This window comes from Hippopotamus amphibius, chromosome 2, assembly GCF_030028045.1.
Source record: "Hippopotamus amphibius kiboko isolate mHipAmp2 chromosome 2, mHipAmp2.hap2, whole genome shotgun sequence".
Classification (NCBI taxonomy): domain Eukaryota; kingdom Metazoa; phylum Chordata; class Mammalia; order Artiodactyla; family Hippopotamidae; genus Hippopotamus; species Hippopotamus amphibius.
This window is the reverse complement of record NC_080187.1, coordinates 7,351,106-7,368,069: the sequence shown is the minus strand read 5'-3', so window position 1 is coordinate 7,368,069 and position 16,964 is coordinate 7,351,106. Positions and strand designations below refer to the sequence as shown.

The 16,964-nt window shown below is 51.2% G+C and overlaps 1 protein-coding gene across 2 annotated transcripts in view; it reads left to right on the top strand.

Moving 5' to 3' along the window:
* Positions 1–16,893, top strand: part of NUP188 (nucleoporin 188) — a 45,597-nt gene extending 28,704 nt beyond the window's left edge. For both annotated transcript variants that reach the window (XM_057722252.1, XM_057722253.1), the window contains 28 exons: positions 350–476; positions 686–773; positions 872–948; positions 1,674–1,788; positions 3,283–3,403; positions 3,526–3,592; positions 4,275–4,403; positions 4,708–4,847; positions 5,507–5,613; positions 6,634–6,840; positions 6,959–7,128; positions 7,626–7,695; positions 8,097–8,164; positions 8,597–8,792; positions 10,459–10,536; positions 10,853–10,938; positions 11,178–11,323; positions 11,588–11,769; positions 12,848–13,048; positions 13,198–13,290; positions 13,658–13,816; positions 14,164–14,301; positions 14,973–15,047; positions 15,135–15,359; positions 15,481–15,612; positions 15,856–15,929; positions 16,040–16,169; positions 16,293–16,893. In XM_057722252.1, the coding sequence (XP_057578235.1) occupies positions 350–476; positions 686–773; positions 872–948; positions 1,674–1,788; positions 3,283–3,403; positions 3,526–3,592; positions 4,275–4,403; positions 4,708–4,847; positions 5,507–5,613; positions 6,634–6,840; positions 6,959–7,128; positions 7,626–7,695; positions 8,097–8,164; positions 8,597–8,792; positions 10,459–10,536; positions 10,853–10,938; positions 11,178–11,323; positions 11,588–11,769; positions 12,848–13,048; positions 13,198–13,290; positions 13,658–13,816; positions 14,164–14,301; positions 14,973–15,047; positions 15,135–15,359; positions 15,481–15,612; positions 15,856–15,929; positions 16,040–16,169; positions 16,293–16,469 (3,578 nt within the window). In that variant the 3' untranslated portion in view covers positions 16,470–16,893. The remainder of the gene's footprint in view (positions 1–349; positions 477–685; positions 774–871; positions 949–1,673; positions 1,789–3,282; positions 3,404–3,525; positions 3,593–4,274; positions 4,404–4,707; positions 4,848–5,506; positions 5,614–6,633; positions 6,841–6,958; positions 7,129–7,625; positions 7,696–8,096; positions 8,165–8,596; positions 8,793–10,458; positions 10,537–10,852; positions 10,939–11,177; positions 11,324–11,587; positions 11,770–12,847; positions 13,049–13,197; positions 13,291–13,657; positions 13,817–14,163; positions 14,302–14,972; positions 15,048–15,134; positions 15,360–15,480; positions 15,613–15,855; positions 15,930–16,039; positions 16,170–16,292) is intronic.
* The last annotated feature ends 71 nt before the right edge of the window (positions 16,894–16,964 follow it).

Here is a 16,964-nt window from a genome sequence, read left to right as displayed (position 1 = left end):
TCAGTAGTTGTGGCACACGGGCTTAATTGCTCCACGACATGTAGGCTCTTCCCTGGTCTGGGCTCGAAGCCATGTCCCTGGCATTGGCAGGCAGATTCTTAACCACTGTGCCACCAGGGAAGTCCCTTTATTTAATGATTTTTTTTTTAATTTTTTATTTATTTATTAATTTTTTTGGTGCACGGGCTTAGTTGCTCCGCGGCATGTGGGATCTTCCTGGAGCAGGGATCGAACCTGTGTCCTCTGCATTGGCAGGCGGATTCTTAACCACTGCGCCACCTAGGAAGCCCCTATTCAATGATTTAAAGGAATTGTTTTCATTGAGATCACAAGCTTCTTTCCCCCTCAGATGTGATTCAGCACTGCCAGCGGGTCAAACCCATCATTGATCTGGTCCACAAGGTCATCAGTACAGACCTGTCCATAGCAGACTGCCTCCTGCCCATCACGTCCCGCATCTACATGCTGCTGCAGCGGTCAGTATCTGGTAACTCCACTGGGTTAAAGTCCACACACGTTCCACTGTGGGCAGCCTTGGTATGGTATGTATTCCCAGCTGAAGGCTTTCCTGTTTTCACATCCCTGCTGCCAAGAGGGACTTGGGAAGAGAGAACTGAAAAATATTTGTGGTGGAACAAGTCATATCATTTGTTTTACTAAGTACAGTGCACTGTTCTTCACCCAGGTTAACAACAGTGATCTCCCCGCCTGTGGATGTCATTGCTTCTTGTGTCAACTGCTTGACCGTTCTGGCTGCCCGGAACCCAGCCAAGGTGAGACACCAAGTCTTCCTCAGAGCCAAAAAATGTCACACTTGGTGTATACCTGAAGACACATGTACATTTATTTGACTCTTTTTTCCCCTTCTCAGGTCTGGACTGATCTTTGTCACACAGGCTTTTTACCTTTTGTGGCCCACCAGGTCTCCAGCATGAGTCAGATGATCAGGTGAGCCAGGTCTGAGGGGGTGGCTAGAGTATATCCCCTGGGAGTACCATATCCATTTCAGATCTGAAGCTAGCTTCATTAGTTTTAAAGATGCTTCTCTGTGCCCGTTTACTCTGCTCCTTGCCTGTTCAACCCTCTCATGGGAAATGAGTGAGGGCAAGGCAAGGGAGGTGATGGGACTTGGGGCTCAGAGGCTGCTTTCCTCTTAGGCCAGCACTGATGGTTCACAGTTTCTAAAGCCTGAGAAAGAGGGAGAGATATTTCTCATCCAGCATAAACCACCTTAGGTACCTGGGAGTTAACTTTCCAGTCTAGAGAGTCCAGAGGTATCTGGATCCAGAGGCTCGACTTTCCCTCTTTAAGCCATAGTCACTCTGTACTTTTCCTTGTTTCATGGCCACTCAGGCTTGCCTGGCAGACCAGTTTTTAATACACGGCTCCATCTTATTACCTGAGCATGCTTTCCTTGCTCTCTTGCTTATACGACAAGGATGTTTTCCTCGTGTTTATTTGATTTTTCACTTTTGAAGTTGTATATCAATAAAGTCTTTGATCCTTATTCTGGATATCAAATAGCTTAGATTTGATTAATTCCTTTGCAGAGCTTTCCTATTTTATGCTCAAGCCATCTAAACAATAACAAGAATGCTCTGTGATTATAATTTCTTGAAATCTTGAAATCGTCCCATTCTTTTTCTCCCCTCTGCCTCTCTGTCTTTTCCCAGCGCTGAGGGGATGAATGCTGGAGGGTATGGAAACCTCTTGATGAATAGTGAACAGCCCCAGGGCGAGTACGGGGTCACTGTTGCCTTTCTGCGCTTGATCACCACTCTTGTCAAGGTAAAATCTGATCGAATAGAACCATCTGAAATAGTTTCCCTGCCCCTAGCTACTGTAGTCATTTTGCAGGTAGAACAGTTGTCCTGAAGTTATAGTGGTAACAGTTTCTTTGTATTGAGTATTTATTGTGTGCCAGATTCTATAATAGATGTTTTATCTGTGTTAACTTAATACTCAGAGGCTTTACGGTGTAATGCAGTGACTGTCAACCTATTTTGACAAGAGCCCAGGGTAGTACATACACGTTACGTCATGTCCCAGTATACACTCTGTATGTTTACTTGAAGCAGAGTTTCACAGTACAGCACTACTGTTACTAAGCAGGGTGCACTCTGATGTTTTCTTTTTTTTTTTAATTAATTAATTTATTGGCTGCATTGGGTCTTCATTGCTGCACGCACGCTTTCTCTAGTTGCGGCAAGCGGGGGCTACTTTTTGTTCTGGTGTGTGGGCTTCTTATTGCGGTGGCTTCTCTTGTTGCAGGGCACGGGCTCTAGGCACAAGGGCTTCAGTAGTTGTGGCACGTGGGCTCAATAGTTGTGGCTCTCAGGCTCTAGAGCGCAGGCTCAGTAGTTGTGGCACATGGGCTTATTTGCCCGCAGCATGTGGAATCTTCCTGGACCAGGGATCGAACCCAATGTCCCCTGCATTGACAGGCGGAGTCTTAACCACTGCACCACCAGGGAAGCCCACGCTGATGTTTTCTAATGAGCTGATCTCACAGTCCACTAATGGATCACAGACAGCTCTGTTTGAAAAATACTTGAGTAGCATGGATTTTGGAGTGAGAATTAGGCTTACATTTCAGGTTGACCATTTACTAGCTGCATGGCCTTGGGCAAGTATTGAATTTCTTAGAACCTCTGTAAACTGGGATGATAAACGTCTCTAGCTCATGGAGTTGTTGAGAGGGCCACACATGAAAGATACTTAGCACAGTTCCTGCCTGCAGGAATCAGTCAATGAATGCTTAAATAGATAGAAACAGTCTTATGTAGAGATAGGGATATAGATATTGACGTTTATTTAAAGAAGCCCCGTTTTTACGATAAGGAAGCTGGTGGTAACAAGTAATATTAGGACACAGAATTTTGAGTATCAGATCTCCTTTCTGATATCCGAGTGATGGGGTAGAGATTAGGGCAGTGGTTGGTGATCATGACGGTGAAACTGGAGTTCTCCATCATCACCAGTCCTGTATCCTCTGTGTTCAGGATAGACCCCTCTTCTTCTGAGATTAGCCTTCATCCCTCTCTTTCTTGTAGGTGCATTTTGTGACATTGTCATATTATCTTTTTAGTCCCTTTCTCTATTCTAGAGAAACCTACAACTTGGATTCAGGTGAGCTAGAGTATTCTGACGTTTCTTTTTTTTCCACTGATGGCCAAGGTTTGCCCAGGTTTCCTTTGGACCTATGACTTTGGAGTTAAATCTCTAGTGCCCAAATGACTTCCCCCTAAGTGGCATAAGCGCTCACAGCATGGTTTCTTGTAGGGGCAGCTTGGTAGTACCCAGAGCCAAGGCCTGGTGCCCTGTGTCATGTTTGTGCTGAAGGAGATGCTGCCGAGTTACCACAAGTGGCGCTACAACTCCCATGGCGTGAGAGAACAGATCGGTAAGGGAAGCATGGGCAGTGGAGATGGGAGGAGTTTCTGTCTCCCTGGATCTTTCTCTCTTTCTTGGGATAAGGGTCATCACACAAGGCCACGTCATTCCTCTGTCTTTCCTGGAGTCCAGGTTGCCTGATTCTGGAGCTGATTCATGCAATACTGAACCTGTGCCACGAGACAGACCTGCACGGCAGGTAGGAGGGGGTGATTGCTACAGGTCGGTACTCCCGGATGCTGCTGCCCCGCAACCCTGCAAGGGGAGACATGGGCTTCTGCTGTGCAGCGCCAGCTCAGTCTTCCAGAGAACTGAGCTTGGTTGGGTCCAGAGCTCAATACTCTTGGGATTCTGATTTGCTTTCCACCAGGCTGTTTCTCCTTTCTCCCTATGAAGAAAGAAGAGCAAATGAAGTGGGAACAAGGTTGTTCCCAGTGAAATTGTACACACACACACACACACACACACACACACACCTTTTTTATGACCTTTACAAAAGTGATGCATGTTCATAGGGAAATAGGGCAAAATGCCCTTTGCAAACCTAGGTACCAGAGATAACTATTAACAAGCTAATGTGTATCTAACTCTGTAACTTTGTTTCTGTGCCACTGCACACAGCTCTGTCTTGTTTTAAGGGTTCCGTGCCTTCCATTGTATGAGTTAATTATGATTCATTTCACTAAGCATATCCATTAATTGATGGACATTTAGATGATTCCTCAGGGTCTATTTAAGGAAAGGAATCAGAGTGGCTTCCTCTGGCAGAGAGAGCTGGTCTGTATCACTAGTGTCCAGCTGTTTAGGTTTGGACAATGCCCTTTCCTTCTGGTAGTAAATTTGGCAGCTCCCCGGTAACTGAGAACGCATCTGTCTTCCAGTCACACCCCCAGCCTGCAGTCTCTCTGCATCTGTAGCCTGGCCTATACGGAAGCAGGGCAGACGGTGATCAACATCATGGGCATTGGCGTGGACACCATCGACGTGGTGATGGCTGCTCAGCCTCGCAGGTGGGCGTCCCTTGCCACTTCCCCCCATTTGTCTTTATTGTGCCTGCGTGCTGTAAGAACTTCAGTGTAAGAAAGACAACCTTGTTCTTCCCAGGACATAGCCTTTGTGTAACCTAGTGGCTGCTGTGTAGACGGGCTCGTAGCAAAGGGAGTTGATTGCTCCTCTCTCCTAGTTTGGACTGGGGCCTCTAAAAGAAGCTGTTGAACTCTGGGATTATTGTTGGAATCTAATTCATGAGAGCACATGTGTTGCGAATGAAGTCATGTTGTCTGAATCAACTTTGGTTTCCATTTGGCACCCTAGTGATGGGGCAGAGGGCCAGGGGCAGGGCCAGCTGCTAATCAAGACAGTGAAACTGGCATTCTCCGTCGCCAACAATGTTATTCGGCTGAAACCTCCTTCTAATGTGGTGTCCCCCCTGGAACAGGCTCTCACACAACATGGTACGTATTTTTCCTGCAATCAGTAGCATTTCTGCCCATAAGTACGTACTTCAGGCTGCGTTTTAAGACGTCAACACTATTTTCTGATGAACTCTTTGAGGAAATTTGGGAATGATCACCAGTTCCCATCCTGGACTTAGAAATAAGAAAACAGTATCATACTTCACTTCTGCTTCTTATTGATGACAGAATAGTAGTAAAGAACACATGTTCAGAGTCAGACTGTCTAGGTTCAAATTTTGGCTCCAACCAGCTTTGACCTTGTACATATTATTAAACAACTCTCCCTCAAGATTTCTCATCTATAAAATGGGGATAATGGCAGTATCTACCTTGTAAGATTATAATGAAGATTAAATTACTACCTGTAAAACCTGGTCCCTGTTTAGTATTGACTGTTATTACTCTTTGACTTTAAACTACTCATTTAATCTCTTTGAGACCCAGTAAACATGTATCTTTTTCTGCTTTTAATGAATTGGATTGAGCTATTTACCGCCAAATCCTACCTGTCCCCTTGGCTACCGGATTTGCTTTGGTCCTCCAAGTACTTGAGAGTAAATTCCCTCACATACGTGAGCCTCTTTGAACAGAAGCCTCTCTTAAGAGCTTGACTCGGGCATACTTTGTTGTCTAAACTGTTTTCTGTACTTCTTCAGGTGCCCACGGGAACAACCTTATTGCTGTTCTTGCCAAATACATCTACCACAAACATGACCCTGCTTTGCCACGTCTTGCCATCCAGCTACTGAAACGTCTGGCCACGGTAGGATCCCACCTAACGAGTCAGAGCCCCAGAAAACTGGCTTTGTGCTTGAGACCACTCTTGCTTTCTCCCAAGAGAAGTAGCTAACTTGGACTTTTAAAATGATGTAGCCATAGAGACACACACACACACACACATAAACACACACGTTTTATGAGAGGGTTTTTTTCCTGATTATAAAAAACATACCTACTCATTTTAAAATATTTATTTAAATGTTACAGATAAATGTAACATAGAAAGTTACGGTACCCTATGATCTCATTCCAAGAATTCCTGTGAGCAGGTTGGTGCGCATTACTCTGGATTTCTTTTTATCTGTGCTTATATATTAAAGGATGTTTGGTGTGAGCTTTTGTTCTTTCCAAAAGCAGAATTCCACGAATCACACTGTTCTGTGAGTAGCTTTCTTCACTGAACACGATATCTTGCAGTCTTGCCATGGGGGCACTCCGAAGCTGCCTCATTCTCTGCTGCTTGTGTGGTGTGCTGTAGAATGGATGCACCCTCATTTACCTGGGCTATTGCTGTCTTACTGTTAAACAGTGCTGTAGTGAACATTCTTATCCACAGAACTCTAAACTTTTGTTTATAGTTCCTAAAAATTGGATATCAGTGAACATTTTAATTTTTATTAGAAGTTTCGAAATTACCCTCCAAAAAGGATTGTAACAGTTTATACTCCTAAAACTCAAGTCTTGTATCCTTGCCACAGTGGCTTCATCAGTTTTTTAATCTCTGCTAGCCTAATAAACAAATCAATATTATCTTTTTTTTGGACTTTGCATGTATTTAACCATGAGAGAGATTATGCATCTTTTTATGTTGATTACTATTTCTTCTGGGAATCGTTTGGGTATCTTTTGTTGCAGTTTGGAGTGATGTCTCTTGACCCAGCTGTCCATCTGGATGTTTTTCTTTCTGGCATTTTCTGAGAGTCCTTCAGCATCTTTCTGCAGGAACCTGTTGAGGTTTTTCTGGATGTAGAGCTCTAAGCCTGTGTGTCCTGGTCTCCACCAGGTGGCCCCAATGTCAGTATATGCCTGCCTGGGCAATGATGCAGCCGCCATCCGCGATGCCTTCCTGACCCGACTGCAGAGCAAGATTGAGGACATGCGCATCAAAGTCATGATTCTGGAATTCCTCACAGTTGCTGTAGAGACGCAACCAGGCCTCATTGAACTGTTTCTGAATCTGGAGGTGAAGGATGGCAGTGATGGCTCCAAGGTGAGCCTGCACCTGGGATGAAGCTGGGAGATGGCTCCCTGGGAGGTGGGTGCTGGACTCATGGTTCTGGTTGTTGGCAGGAGCTGTGGGACTGAACTCTCGCCTGCCCCTCTTGCAGGAATTCAGCCTCGGGGTGTGGAGCTGTCTCCACGCGGTGCTGGAGCTGATCGATTCTCAGCATCAGGACCGCTACTGGTGCCCACCCCTGCTGCACCATGCAGCTGTTGCCTTCCTGCATGCCCTGTGGCAGGACCGTCGGGACAGTGCCATGCTGGTCCTCAGAACCAAGTGAGTCTGACACCAGGAGTTACTTGACCTCCAGAGCTCATGTCCTGTCTGCAAGATGGGGTAACAGTCATTCTGAGAGATTTGTTGTGGCAGGTCACTGGGCACCTGCGTAAAAATGCTTAGTGCCTGGGTCGGTATGTGGGAGTTCATGCTCTTTTTCAGGCTGCCACCAGCAGGTGTAACCTTTACTCTGATGTGTTTCCCTTTGAGTTCCCACTTTTTGTGTTCCTGCCTTCTGTCAACCTTCCAAAACCATTGTTCATGAGAAACAGTAGCTTCAGATGAGAGTGGCTTACTCAAGCCGTTGAAGTGAATGGAACACACTGTTCTCTTGGACCCTGTTTTTGTCCATGGAACCCTTTATGTTTTTGTAGGAGCAGGTGACCTGTACAGCAGCTGTTAGGGTTACCTCTTCATAAGATGTGGAGAGGTAACCACCAAGAGGAGAAAAGGACTGTGTGAGAGAGTGTGATTTCCAACATGTGTTTTCTTTTTAGACCCAAGTTTTGGGAGAATTTAACCAGTCCACTATTTGGAACCCTCTCTCCTCCCTCAGAAACATCCGAGGTGAGCTGTGGTGGAGGGAGGGACAGTGCCTGAAAGTCCCTGGGAGTAAAGGCTGGGCCGTGAGACTCAATGTGGAAAATGACTCCTCCCCTAATTAAACAGCCAAAATGTTTTCTTCACTAGAAACTTCTTTCTCAGAGAAGTGCTTGCCTCCTCTCCCTCTGAGGTCTTGCTCTGGGAAGGAGAGTGGCACGCCCTGCTCTGTGTCACTGGCTCCGTGGTCTTCTCCACTCACTTGGAGACACTGCGGACCTGACGCTTCTGCCCTTGCAAGTTAGATGCCCATTCACATTCGCTAGGGAACGTGCTTTCTTTGGTGTTGGGGCCCTGCTCTGTTTCCCTGTGGGAGGGAGGGGCACCAGGGAAGAGGCTCTCACGATTCTCTGCTCTCCCCTCCACAGCCCAGCATCCTGGAAACCTGTGCCCTAATCATGAAGATAATTTGCTTGGAGATATACTATGTAGTTAAGTGAGTCCCTCCCCCTTTTGAGATTTTAATTAGAGGTTTGTGGTGGGGGGACCCATGGTAGTCTACCGCTGAGTGCGTGGCTTTATGAGCCGAGGCAGAGGAGAGAGCTAGTTTGGAGCCATTTATGGAGGGCCGCTGATCTGTGTCCCTGGCCAGTCCATTGATGGCATTTATGATTGTCAGAAAGAGTTATGGTGAAGCAAACTCCATGTGCTCGGGATTATATGGAGGAGGAATCTTGGCAAAGGCCTCAGCCTAACCCATTATGTTGAGCAAGAAGTGTGAGCCCCACACATTGGAGCTGATCCGGAGCCTTCGGCCTTTAAGCCCATGTGAGGTTGCTTTCTCTGCCTCAGCAAGGGTCTGTGCCCATCACATTCCCGTCTCCTTTAAAACCTAACTGTAGGTTTTGTTTTTTTCTCAACACCCTAGGGGCTCATTAGACCAGTCTTTAAAAGATACACTCAAGAAATTTTCCAATGAGAAACGCTTTGCCTACTGGTCAGGGTATGTCAAGTCCTTGGCAGTTCACACGGCCGACACAGAGGGCAGCAGCTGCACCTCCCTGGTAGAGTATCAGATGCTGGTCTCCGCCTGGAGGATGTTTCTCATCATTGCCACCAGTCACGTAAGAACCTCCTGGGGCGGTTTTTCACTTTGGTATCCTAGCAATGATATGCTGGGATGCCTAGCACATAGAGCCCCTTGGGATAAAGAATGAATCAGGGTTTTTCTCTGAGAGCTAAAATGTAACAGGTTCTGTGCCAGATATGTGGTGTTTGAGGGCTTTGGGGCCAACAAGAGACCCTTAAGGAAAGTGCAGAGAAGTAATTTTAAATCCCTTCAGACATTCACAAAAGCCTCCTATAGCCACTTTTGTGGCCCTGGATGGGTCTTGGGGGCTCCCTTCCTTCATCCACCTCTTGCACAGATGGATAATTGCTTTCTCACACTAACGTGTCCTGTGGACACTAGGTACATATTTGTTGACTGATCAGCAGGTAGCTGTAACGGCTGCAGCAGCACCCTCTGTAGAGAATAGTTGGGTTTTCACTGGTTCTAGAAACTGCATTTCTTCGTCTTCTTAGAAAAAGAACAGAGGCTGTTGTCTCTGCAGCGTGGGTCTACAGAGCATCTGTTTTTAGAGAGAGAGTTAATGTTTGCATTTTTCCTTGGCTTTTTGTGTGTGTGTGCTTTGACAACATCATGCTATGTAGTAAGGACTTGGTATTGACCTGTTTTGCACTAGGGAATCCGGATTAATATCTTGATTTCATTAATAACTTCATCTTGATAGATGCCCTTTGTTCCAGGCACACTTTTACATCTTCCGTGACTTGTTCCCTAGTGCCAGACTGCCCTCAGCCTTGGAGCTTGGCTTTGGCGCAGTGGTTTTGGACCCCTGAGACCACAGACACAACAAAAGGCTCGGCCATCTTTGGGGAATGACTGATTCCCCAGGGAGTAATCTGTGTATCACCTGCCTTTTTAGGTCCAACCTGGGCAGCAGTTCTTGAATTGCAGCTCTGAAAATTCCACCATCCTCTTTTCCCCTAGGAAACCTGTCTGGTTTAGTCCAGGATATTGATCATTCATCCATTCATTTAATGGATGTTAATGGAACGCTTACTGTGCCGGGCACTGGGATGCAGCAGTGAATAAGGCAGATACGGTCTTTGATCTCACGGAGGGTGGCACACCAGAGAGGCAAACTGTAAACAGATTTACAGAGAAATATAGTTTGAGATTGTGGTAGTTCACTGTGAAGGAAATAACCAGGTTGCTATGGTAGCGACTGCTAAAGGAGGATAGAAGTGGTTGGGAGGCCCTCTCTGAGGAGGTGCTGTCCATACTGAAGCCTGAGTGTGCGAGGAACCTTCCAGACGGTGCTCTAGGCAGTCGGAGTCATAGGTGCAGGGTTCCAGAAGTGAGGAGTTCGGCCTGCTTCCAGAGGAGGAAGGAGGCCAGTAGGGCTGGAGTCGTGAGTACAGTGGGGATGATACCAAAATCAGGTGGACCAGATCCTCAGGGGCTCCCGGGCCTTGTAGAGGAGTTTGTGTCTCCAGAAGGGTTTCACTGGAAGCCTTGAAGGGTTTGAGCAGAGGAGGGAGGTCATCAGGGGGAGGAGGTGAACCTGGGCTTGGTTCTGACCATGGCTAAGGTGGACAAAGGCCCTCAAGCCCCATTTTAATCAGGAAGGTGGTGGCTAATTACCTGATGGAGGACCCACCTTTCTTGGCTTCTGAAGTCTGGGAAATTTTCCTAACTGACGTTGTTTTCCTGTTCCTGTGCAGGCAGAGATAATGCACCTGACCGACTCTGCAGTGCGTCGCCAGCTCTTTCTTGACGTGCTCGACGGGACCAAGGCGTTAGTAAGTGTGTCTGGGAGATTTCCCATTCCTCTCAGGGAGAAGGTCTCCGAGGTCAAATAGCAGCTCACAAGCCTGCAGCCGCACGAGTGGTCAGGTCAAAGGGCTCAGGTGGCCTGGGAGGCCCGAGGCTGCTTTGGGAGGCAGAGGTCTGCTGCCGCCGTGCCAGCCCGTGACCGCTTCCCCGTGACCCACCCCTGTGAGCTCGTGGTTGGCAGAGAAAGGCCTGAGGCTGAAGGTGCTTGTGGATGGAGTTCCCATCTTCCCACCGTGTCCGCTCACAGGAAGCCTGACGTAACTGTGTGCCATCTCCCCGCAGCTCCTAGTCCCCGTCTCCGTGAACTGCCTCCGCCTCGGCTCCATGGTGTGCACTCTGCTGCTGGTTCTCCTCCGGCAGTGGAAGAGGTGAGCCCCGCGTCAGGAGGGGCAGCCTGCCCCGTCCCCATCCTCTTTACTGACCCTCGCGTTCCCGGAGGAGGGAGGTGGGTGTGAAATGGGCTGGCCTCCCTCGTGGGGCACGGGACTGAAGCAGACACCTGATGTGAGGTGCACTGCCCCGCGGGCGTCCTGACGGGGAGCAGGGCCGTGTGTGGCCTCTCTGTGAGGTATGTTCTCCCCTCCCTCTCCACTCCATGTGTTTCTAGGGAGTTAGGTTCTGTGGATGAAATCCTTGGGCCCTTGACAGAGATCCTGGAGGGAGTTCTGCAGGCAGACCAGCAGCTCATGGAGAAGACCAAGGCCAAGGTGTTCTCGGCGTTCATCACGGTGCTGCAGATGAAGGAGATGAGAGGTGTGGGGTGGAGAGGAGTGGGTGGAGCAGTCTCCTGGCCCCTGTCAGCCAGCCTGGGCAGGGCTTCCTCCACTTCCGAGCCAGACACTTCTCCTGTGAGGCTTGAGTTTTCAGTCTTAGAACTCTTGTCTTCAGGAAAACTCTTTTTCTTCTCCCCTACCATGGGACAGATGCGCTCCATCTTAGTACACTATGCTCCCAGCCACCTGCCTGGGACAGAAGCCTTGGTGAGCATGACAGTGTCCCCTCCCGTCTGCCTTGCAGTGAGCGACATCCCCCAGTACTCCCAGCTTGTGCTGAACGTCTGTGAGACCCTCCAAGAAGAGGTGATTGCACTCTTCGACCAGACCCGCCACAGTCTGGCATCGGGCAGTGCCACAGAGGACAAGGACAGCATGGAAACTGACGACTGCTCCCGGCCCCGGCACAAGGACCAGCGGGATGGGGTGAGGGGGGCACCTGGGAAGTGGTCTGTTCTTCCCACACGCATCCACAGGGGTGAACTGCTGCCTGCTCTGTGCCCGGCCCTGGGGGCAATTAGTGAAGAAGATAGTTAGTCACAGCCTGATGGGGAAAGTGAATAAATCAGACTGTGCAGAGACGTGTCAGAATTCCATTGTGGCAAGTCTTACTGGGGTGGAACACAGGGAGAACATGCAGCGTGGAGTTCTCACCTTATCTTGGGATTCAGAGAGAAAGCGCCCTTTCAACAGTGACTTAAAGCATTGGTAGAGCAGGACAGGCCACGGGAGTGGGGGAGATTCAGGCAGCAAGGATAGCGTGTGCTGACCTGTGGATAAGAGTCATCTAGGGTGAGCCAAGATGAAGTGAGGCCTGGAGAGCTGGGGACTAGATTACCAGCAGCCTTGTCAGGGTCTGGTCTGGGTCCTAAGTGAAATAGGAAACAATTTAAGGATTTTAAGCAAGAGAGAGAAGAGATGAGATTTGTACTTTAGAAAGCGTGCTGGATACAGTACAGAACAGTGTTTTTCAAACTGTGGGTCGGGACCTATTAATGGGTCTTGAGCTCATTTGGTTACAACCAGCATTTTTTAAATGAAAGAATAAAATGTAAAAAAATAGCATGCTTTGCGGGAGGTGAGGGTGGGTAGTGTTTAATGAAAACACGTAACTGTGTGTACACTGGCACACAGTGTAAAAGTGTGTACTACCGGGAGAGGCCCGTGGTCAGAAGCCCCTGGGGTGAAGAGTGGAGAGGACCCAGAGAGAGGGGAGGGCCGTTTTGGAGGTGACTGCAGTAGTACAGCGAGAGGGGAGGTCACTTTGCCTCCACGCGGCAGTGGGGTCAGGTGGCGGAGCTGGGAGGGGCGAGGACATGGCTTGATGGCAGTTTGGGATTGAGGGGAGGGGAGAGGCAGAGCTGCCGGATGCGGGCCCTCAAGTCCTGTCTCAGCTCTGCCTCCCTCGGAGGCATGGGTGACCGGGTGAGGTCCGTCCTCTTCCCCTCCTTCCCCCGCACTGCCTCCTTCCCTTTTACCCATCTTTGCCCCTGGGCCCCAGCAGGTGTGTGTTCTGGGCCTGCATCTGGCCAAGGAGCTGTGTGAGGTGGACGAGGAGGGTGACTCGTGGCTGCAAGTGACCCGCAGGCTCCCCATCCTGCCCACCCTCCTCACCACCCTGGAGGTGAGCCTTCGCATGAAGCAGAACCTGCATTTCACCGAGGCCGCGCTGCACCTGCTCCTCACCCTGGCTCGCACCCAGCAGGTAGGAGGCAAGCCTGAGGGAGCCTCTTTGCTTGTGCTGGGTGGGTGCTGATGCTGCCTGTGATTCTCCCAACCCAAGACCTCCACCTGCCCCTGAGTGGGGCGGCTGCAGTGACTGCTTCTGTCTCATGCTCCGTCTTTCCCTCCCAGGGGGCCACAGCAGTGGCTGGAGCGGGCATCACCCAGAGCATTTGCTTGCCCCTCCTGAGTGTGTACCAGCTCAGCACCAATGGGACAGTGCAGGTGAGTGCCAGTGGCCCGCCACTGCCTCCCCCCGCGCCCCCTGGTGCTTTCACTTGCCCAGAAGTTGCTCTCTTAGTGGCCTAGTTAATGCACTGATGGTACAGAATCCTCCCCGCCCCCACACTGACCTCTAGCAAAGAGAAGCTCACACAGTTAGTGAGTGCTGGACCCGCGTCTAGAACCTAGGATTCTTGTTATCTCTGTTGGGTGCTCTTTCTTTGTAACTGCTGGCTTTGGACCCCCTCCGGCCCTGCCGGCGCCCATTCTAGGAGCTTTTCTAGCTGCTGGCTTGCAAGGAGGCCCTGCTGTACCAGTCAGCTGGGTTCCTTGGCATGTGTCCTGATCCTGTCTGCTGTCTATGTTTCAGACACCTGGCACCTCCCGGAAGTCCCTGGACGCCCCCTCTTGGCCAGGCGTCTACCGCCTGTCCATGTCCCTGATGGAGCGGCTTCTCAAAACTCTGCGCTACAACTTCCTGACCGAGGCCCTGGACTTTGTGGGCGTTCACCAGGAGCGGACCTTACAGGTGAGGGGCTGCTGGCATCTTTGGGGTCTGGGAACGGGGTTCAAGGGCATCTGGGCTCTTCGGGACTGAGGCTAGGCCGTGGAGGGGTGTCAGTGCTCCCACTTCTGAGATGCCGTAAGGACTGCTGGCCGATAGGCTGATGGCGCGGCTGCTCTGCTGAGGGAGGGGTCGGTCTGGGATCAGCTCAGACGCAAACCTCTTAGAAACCACTTTGTCCAGCCACCTGTCATGCCGCCACCTCAGCACGTTTGTGGGCCCAGGACCTTTCTTCCCCGTGGGAGGGTGGGAGCAGGCATGGCAGTCCCTGAGTCACCCCATCCTTCCCTGTGTGTTCTCTCCCCCCCCAGTGCCTCAGTGCAGTGAGAACGGTGCAGAGTCTGGCATGCCTGGAGGAAGCGGACCACACCGTGGGCTTCCTCCTGCAGCTCTCCAGCTTCAGGAAGGAGTGGCACTTCCACCTGCCTCAGCTCATGCGGGATGTCCAGGTGGGGCCTCAGACCTGCTTCTTGGAGGGTCTGGGGAAATGCTGGCGGTGGGGAGCGGGGGTGGGCACGTGGGAGTGGGACGGGGCAGGGAGTGATGAATTGCAGGCCTGTTTCTAGAATGTGGGCTTTTTCTTAGGTAGCACAGGGTTTGGTTTCACATTGCTCCCGCTGGAGCTAATTTTCCCTCCACAGCGTAGGGCAGCCTTATAGGTTGAGAACCTGGGTTCTGTGGGGTTGACCTCGGTTTGCATCCCTTAGAACAGGACTGAAGCTGGGAACCAGCCGGAGAGGTGGGTAGGGAAAGAACACAGGTTCTGGACTTGGACAGGCCTGTCACTTGCTGGTGTGTGACCTTGTCTAAGTCACTTCATCTCTAAGCCTTTTTCTTCTTCTGTAAGATAGGAAAATTATCCCCAGCTTATTTACTTAGAACCTTATACTGTGCCCAGCATCTAGCTGGGTCCCAGGGAAACTGTCCAGGCATCTGTTCACCCAGAGTCTGCAGCTGAGCATGCTTGGTGGTTGTGAGATTTTGAGCTAGAGAATGTAGGGAGGGGCTCGGGGCCGGGAGAAGCTCGTCGTTACCATAGAGCCCTGCTTGGTTGGTCCAGTCAGTTGGCTGGGCTGCTGCCTTGAGGATCCTCCTCACCCCTCCCCTGGGTTCTCTGCAGGTAAACCTGGGCTACCTGTGCCAGGCCTGCACCTCCCTCCTGCACAGCCGCAAGATGCTGCAGCACTACCTGCAGGTAAATGAGTCCCTGCCCGCCACGGCCGCCTGGAACGCCTCACCCCTGGCTTCTCTGGGCTCCAGCCATCTCTTGTCTCTGCCCCAGAACAAAAATGGGGAGGGCATCCCCTCGGCTGTCGCGCCTCGAACTCAGCGGCCACCCACAGCTGCCCCAGCTGCCCCTTCCTCCAAGCAGCCCACCCCTGACACAGAGGCCTCGGAGCAGCGGGCCTTGCACACCGTCCAGTATGGGCTGCTCAAGATCCTCAGCAGGACCCTGGCGGCCCTGCGCCACTTCACCCCCGACGTCTGCCAGATCCTGCTGGACCAGGTACCAGCCCCGCCGCGCCACCAGCCTCCAGTGGAGCTGCGAAGGCTCTGCTGTGCCCTGCTCTGCACCAGGAGTTGCCTGCATCCTGCAGGCCCAACATGGCTTTCGTCTTGCCTTGCAGTCCCTGGACCTTGCCGAATACAACTTTCTGTTTGCCCTGAGCTTCACCACTCCCACCTTTGACTCCGAAGTGGCCCCCTCCTTTGGGACCCTTCTGGCCACAGTGAACGTGGCCCTAAACATGCTTGGAGAGGTAAGTTGGGTGTTGTCTGGCCCCTCAACCCAAGTCTTCCTCCCAGTTACCGCTTCCTAGCTTGACCCCAGGCATGGGTATCTCACCTTCCTTTCATAAAGTGAGTATGGAATGAGTGTGAGAGTTAAATGAGTAACTGATAAAATTGCTTAGCATAATAAGCTCTGCAAAACGGGACGCTCTCAGTGAGTTGGAGATGTTACTGTTACGTTATTTTTTTTTAACCCATTTCTCTTCCTCCAGCTGGACAAGAAAAAGGAGCCTCTCACCCAGGCAGTTGGGCTCAGCACACAAGCAGAAGGGAGCAGGACGCTGAAGTAAGAAAGCCCTCCTTGTGGAATCTGGCTTGGGGTTGGGGCCGTGTTGGGCTGGCCATTCTGTGGGCTCAGTGGCCCTCTGCAGCAGCGCCCCACCTGCCCTCCTCCAGGTCCCTCCTGCTGTTCACCATGGAGAACTGCTTCTACCTGCTCATCTCCCAGGCAGTGCGTTACCTTAGGGACCCAGCTGTGCACCCCCGGGACAAGCAGCGGATGAAGCAGGAGCTCAGCTCAGAGTTGGTGGGTTGGGTGGAGGGCTCTGCCTGGAGGGGTGGGGCCCCTGGGGTCCCGGCCCCCCACTCCCCGTGGCCGGCCCTGAGGGTGGGGGACTCGGGGCCTCATCGGGTCCTTTTTCTCTCGCAGAGCACTCTGCTCTCCAGCCTCGCACGCTACTTCCGCCGGGGAGCACCGAGCTCCCCTGCTGCTGGCGTCCTTCCCTCTCCTCAGGGCAAGTCCGCCTCTCTCTCCAAGGTCAGCCCTGAGAGTCAGGAGCCTCTGATCCAGCTAGTGCAGGCCTTCGTCCGACACGTGCAAAGATAGGGCGTCGGCCTGCCGCCCGCCTACCACTCTCCACCAGCCTGCATGGCAGCCCTGGGCAGCAGGGGTGCTGCTGTCCCGACGGGCCCATCTGGGGCTGAGGGCAGCTCCTGTCACCCTCTCCAGAGTAGCGGTGGCTCCAGCCACCCGCCCCCGGCATTATTTTTGTAACAGATCAAGAGGTCAGCGGCAGGGGTGGGAGCCACGAGTCCGCTGCACTCACAGTCTCACTTCAGAATGCCCCCGAGAGGTGTATTCCTGTCCTTCAAGCATTCCCCACAGCACTTGACCCTGGCCTGGGGGAGGGACGGGGGAGCCAGTGTCACGTGCAGCCAGGAGAGGCTGTATGCACAGGTTTGAGAATGTTTTCCACGCTCTGTTCTTGCAGTTTTTGGTAATACTGTGGTCTATTTATACAAATATTAAAATACTGTTTATACACAACTGTGTGGGGTGTACCTTCGAAGCCCAAGGACTAGCTCTCAGAGTATCGAGCTG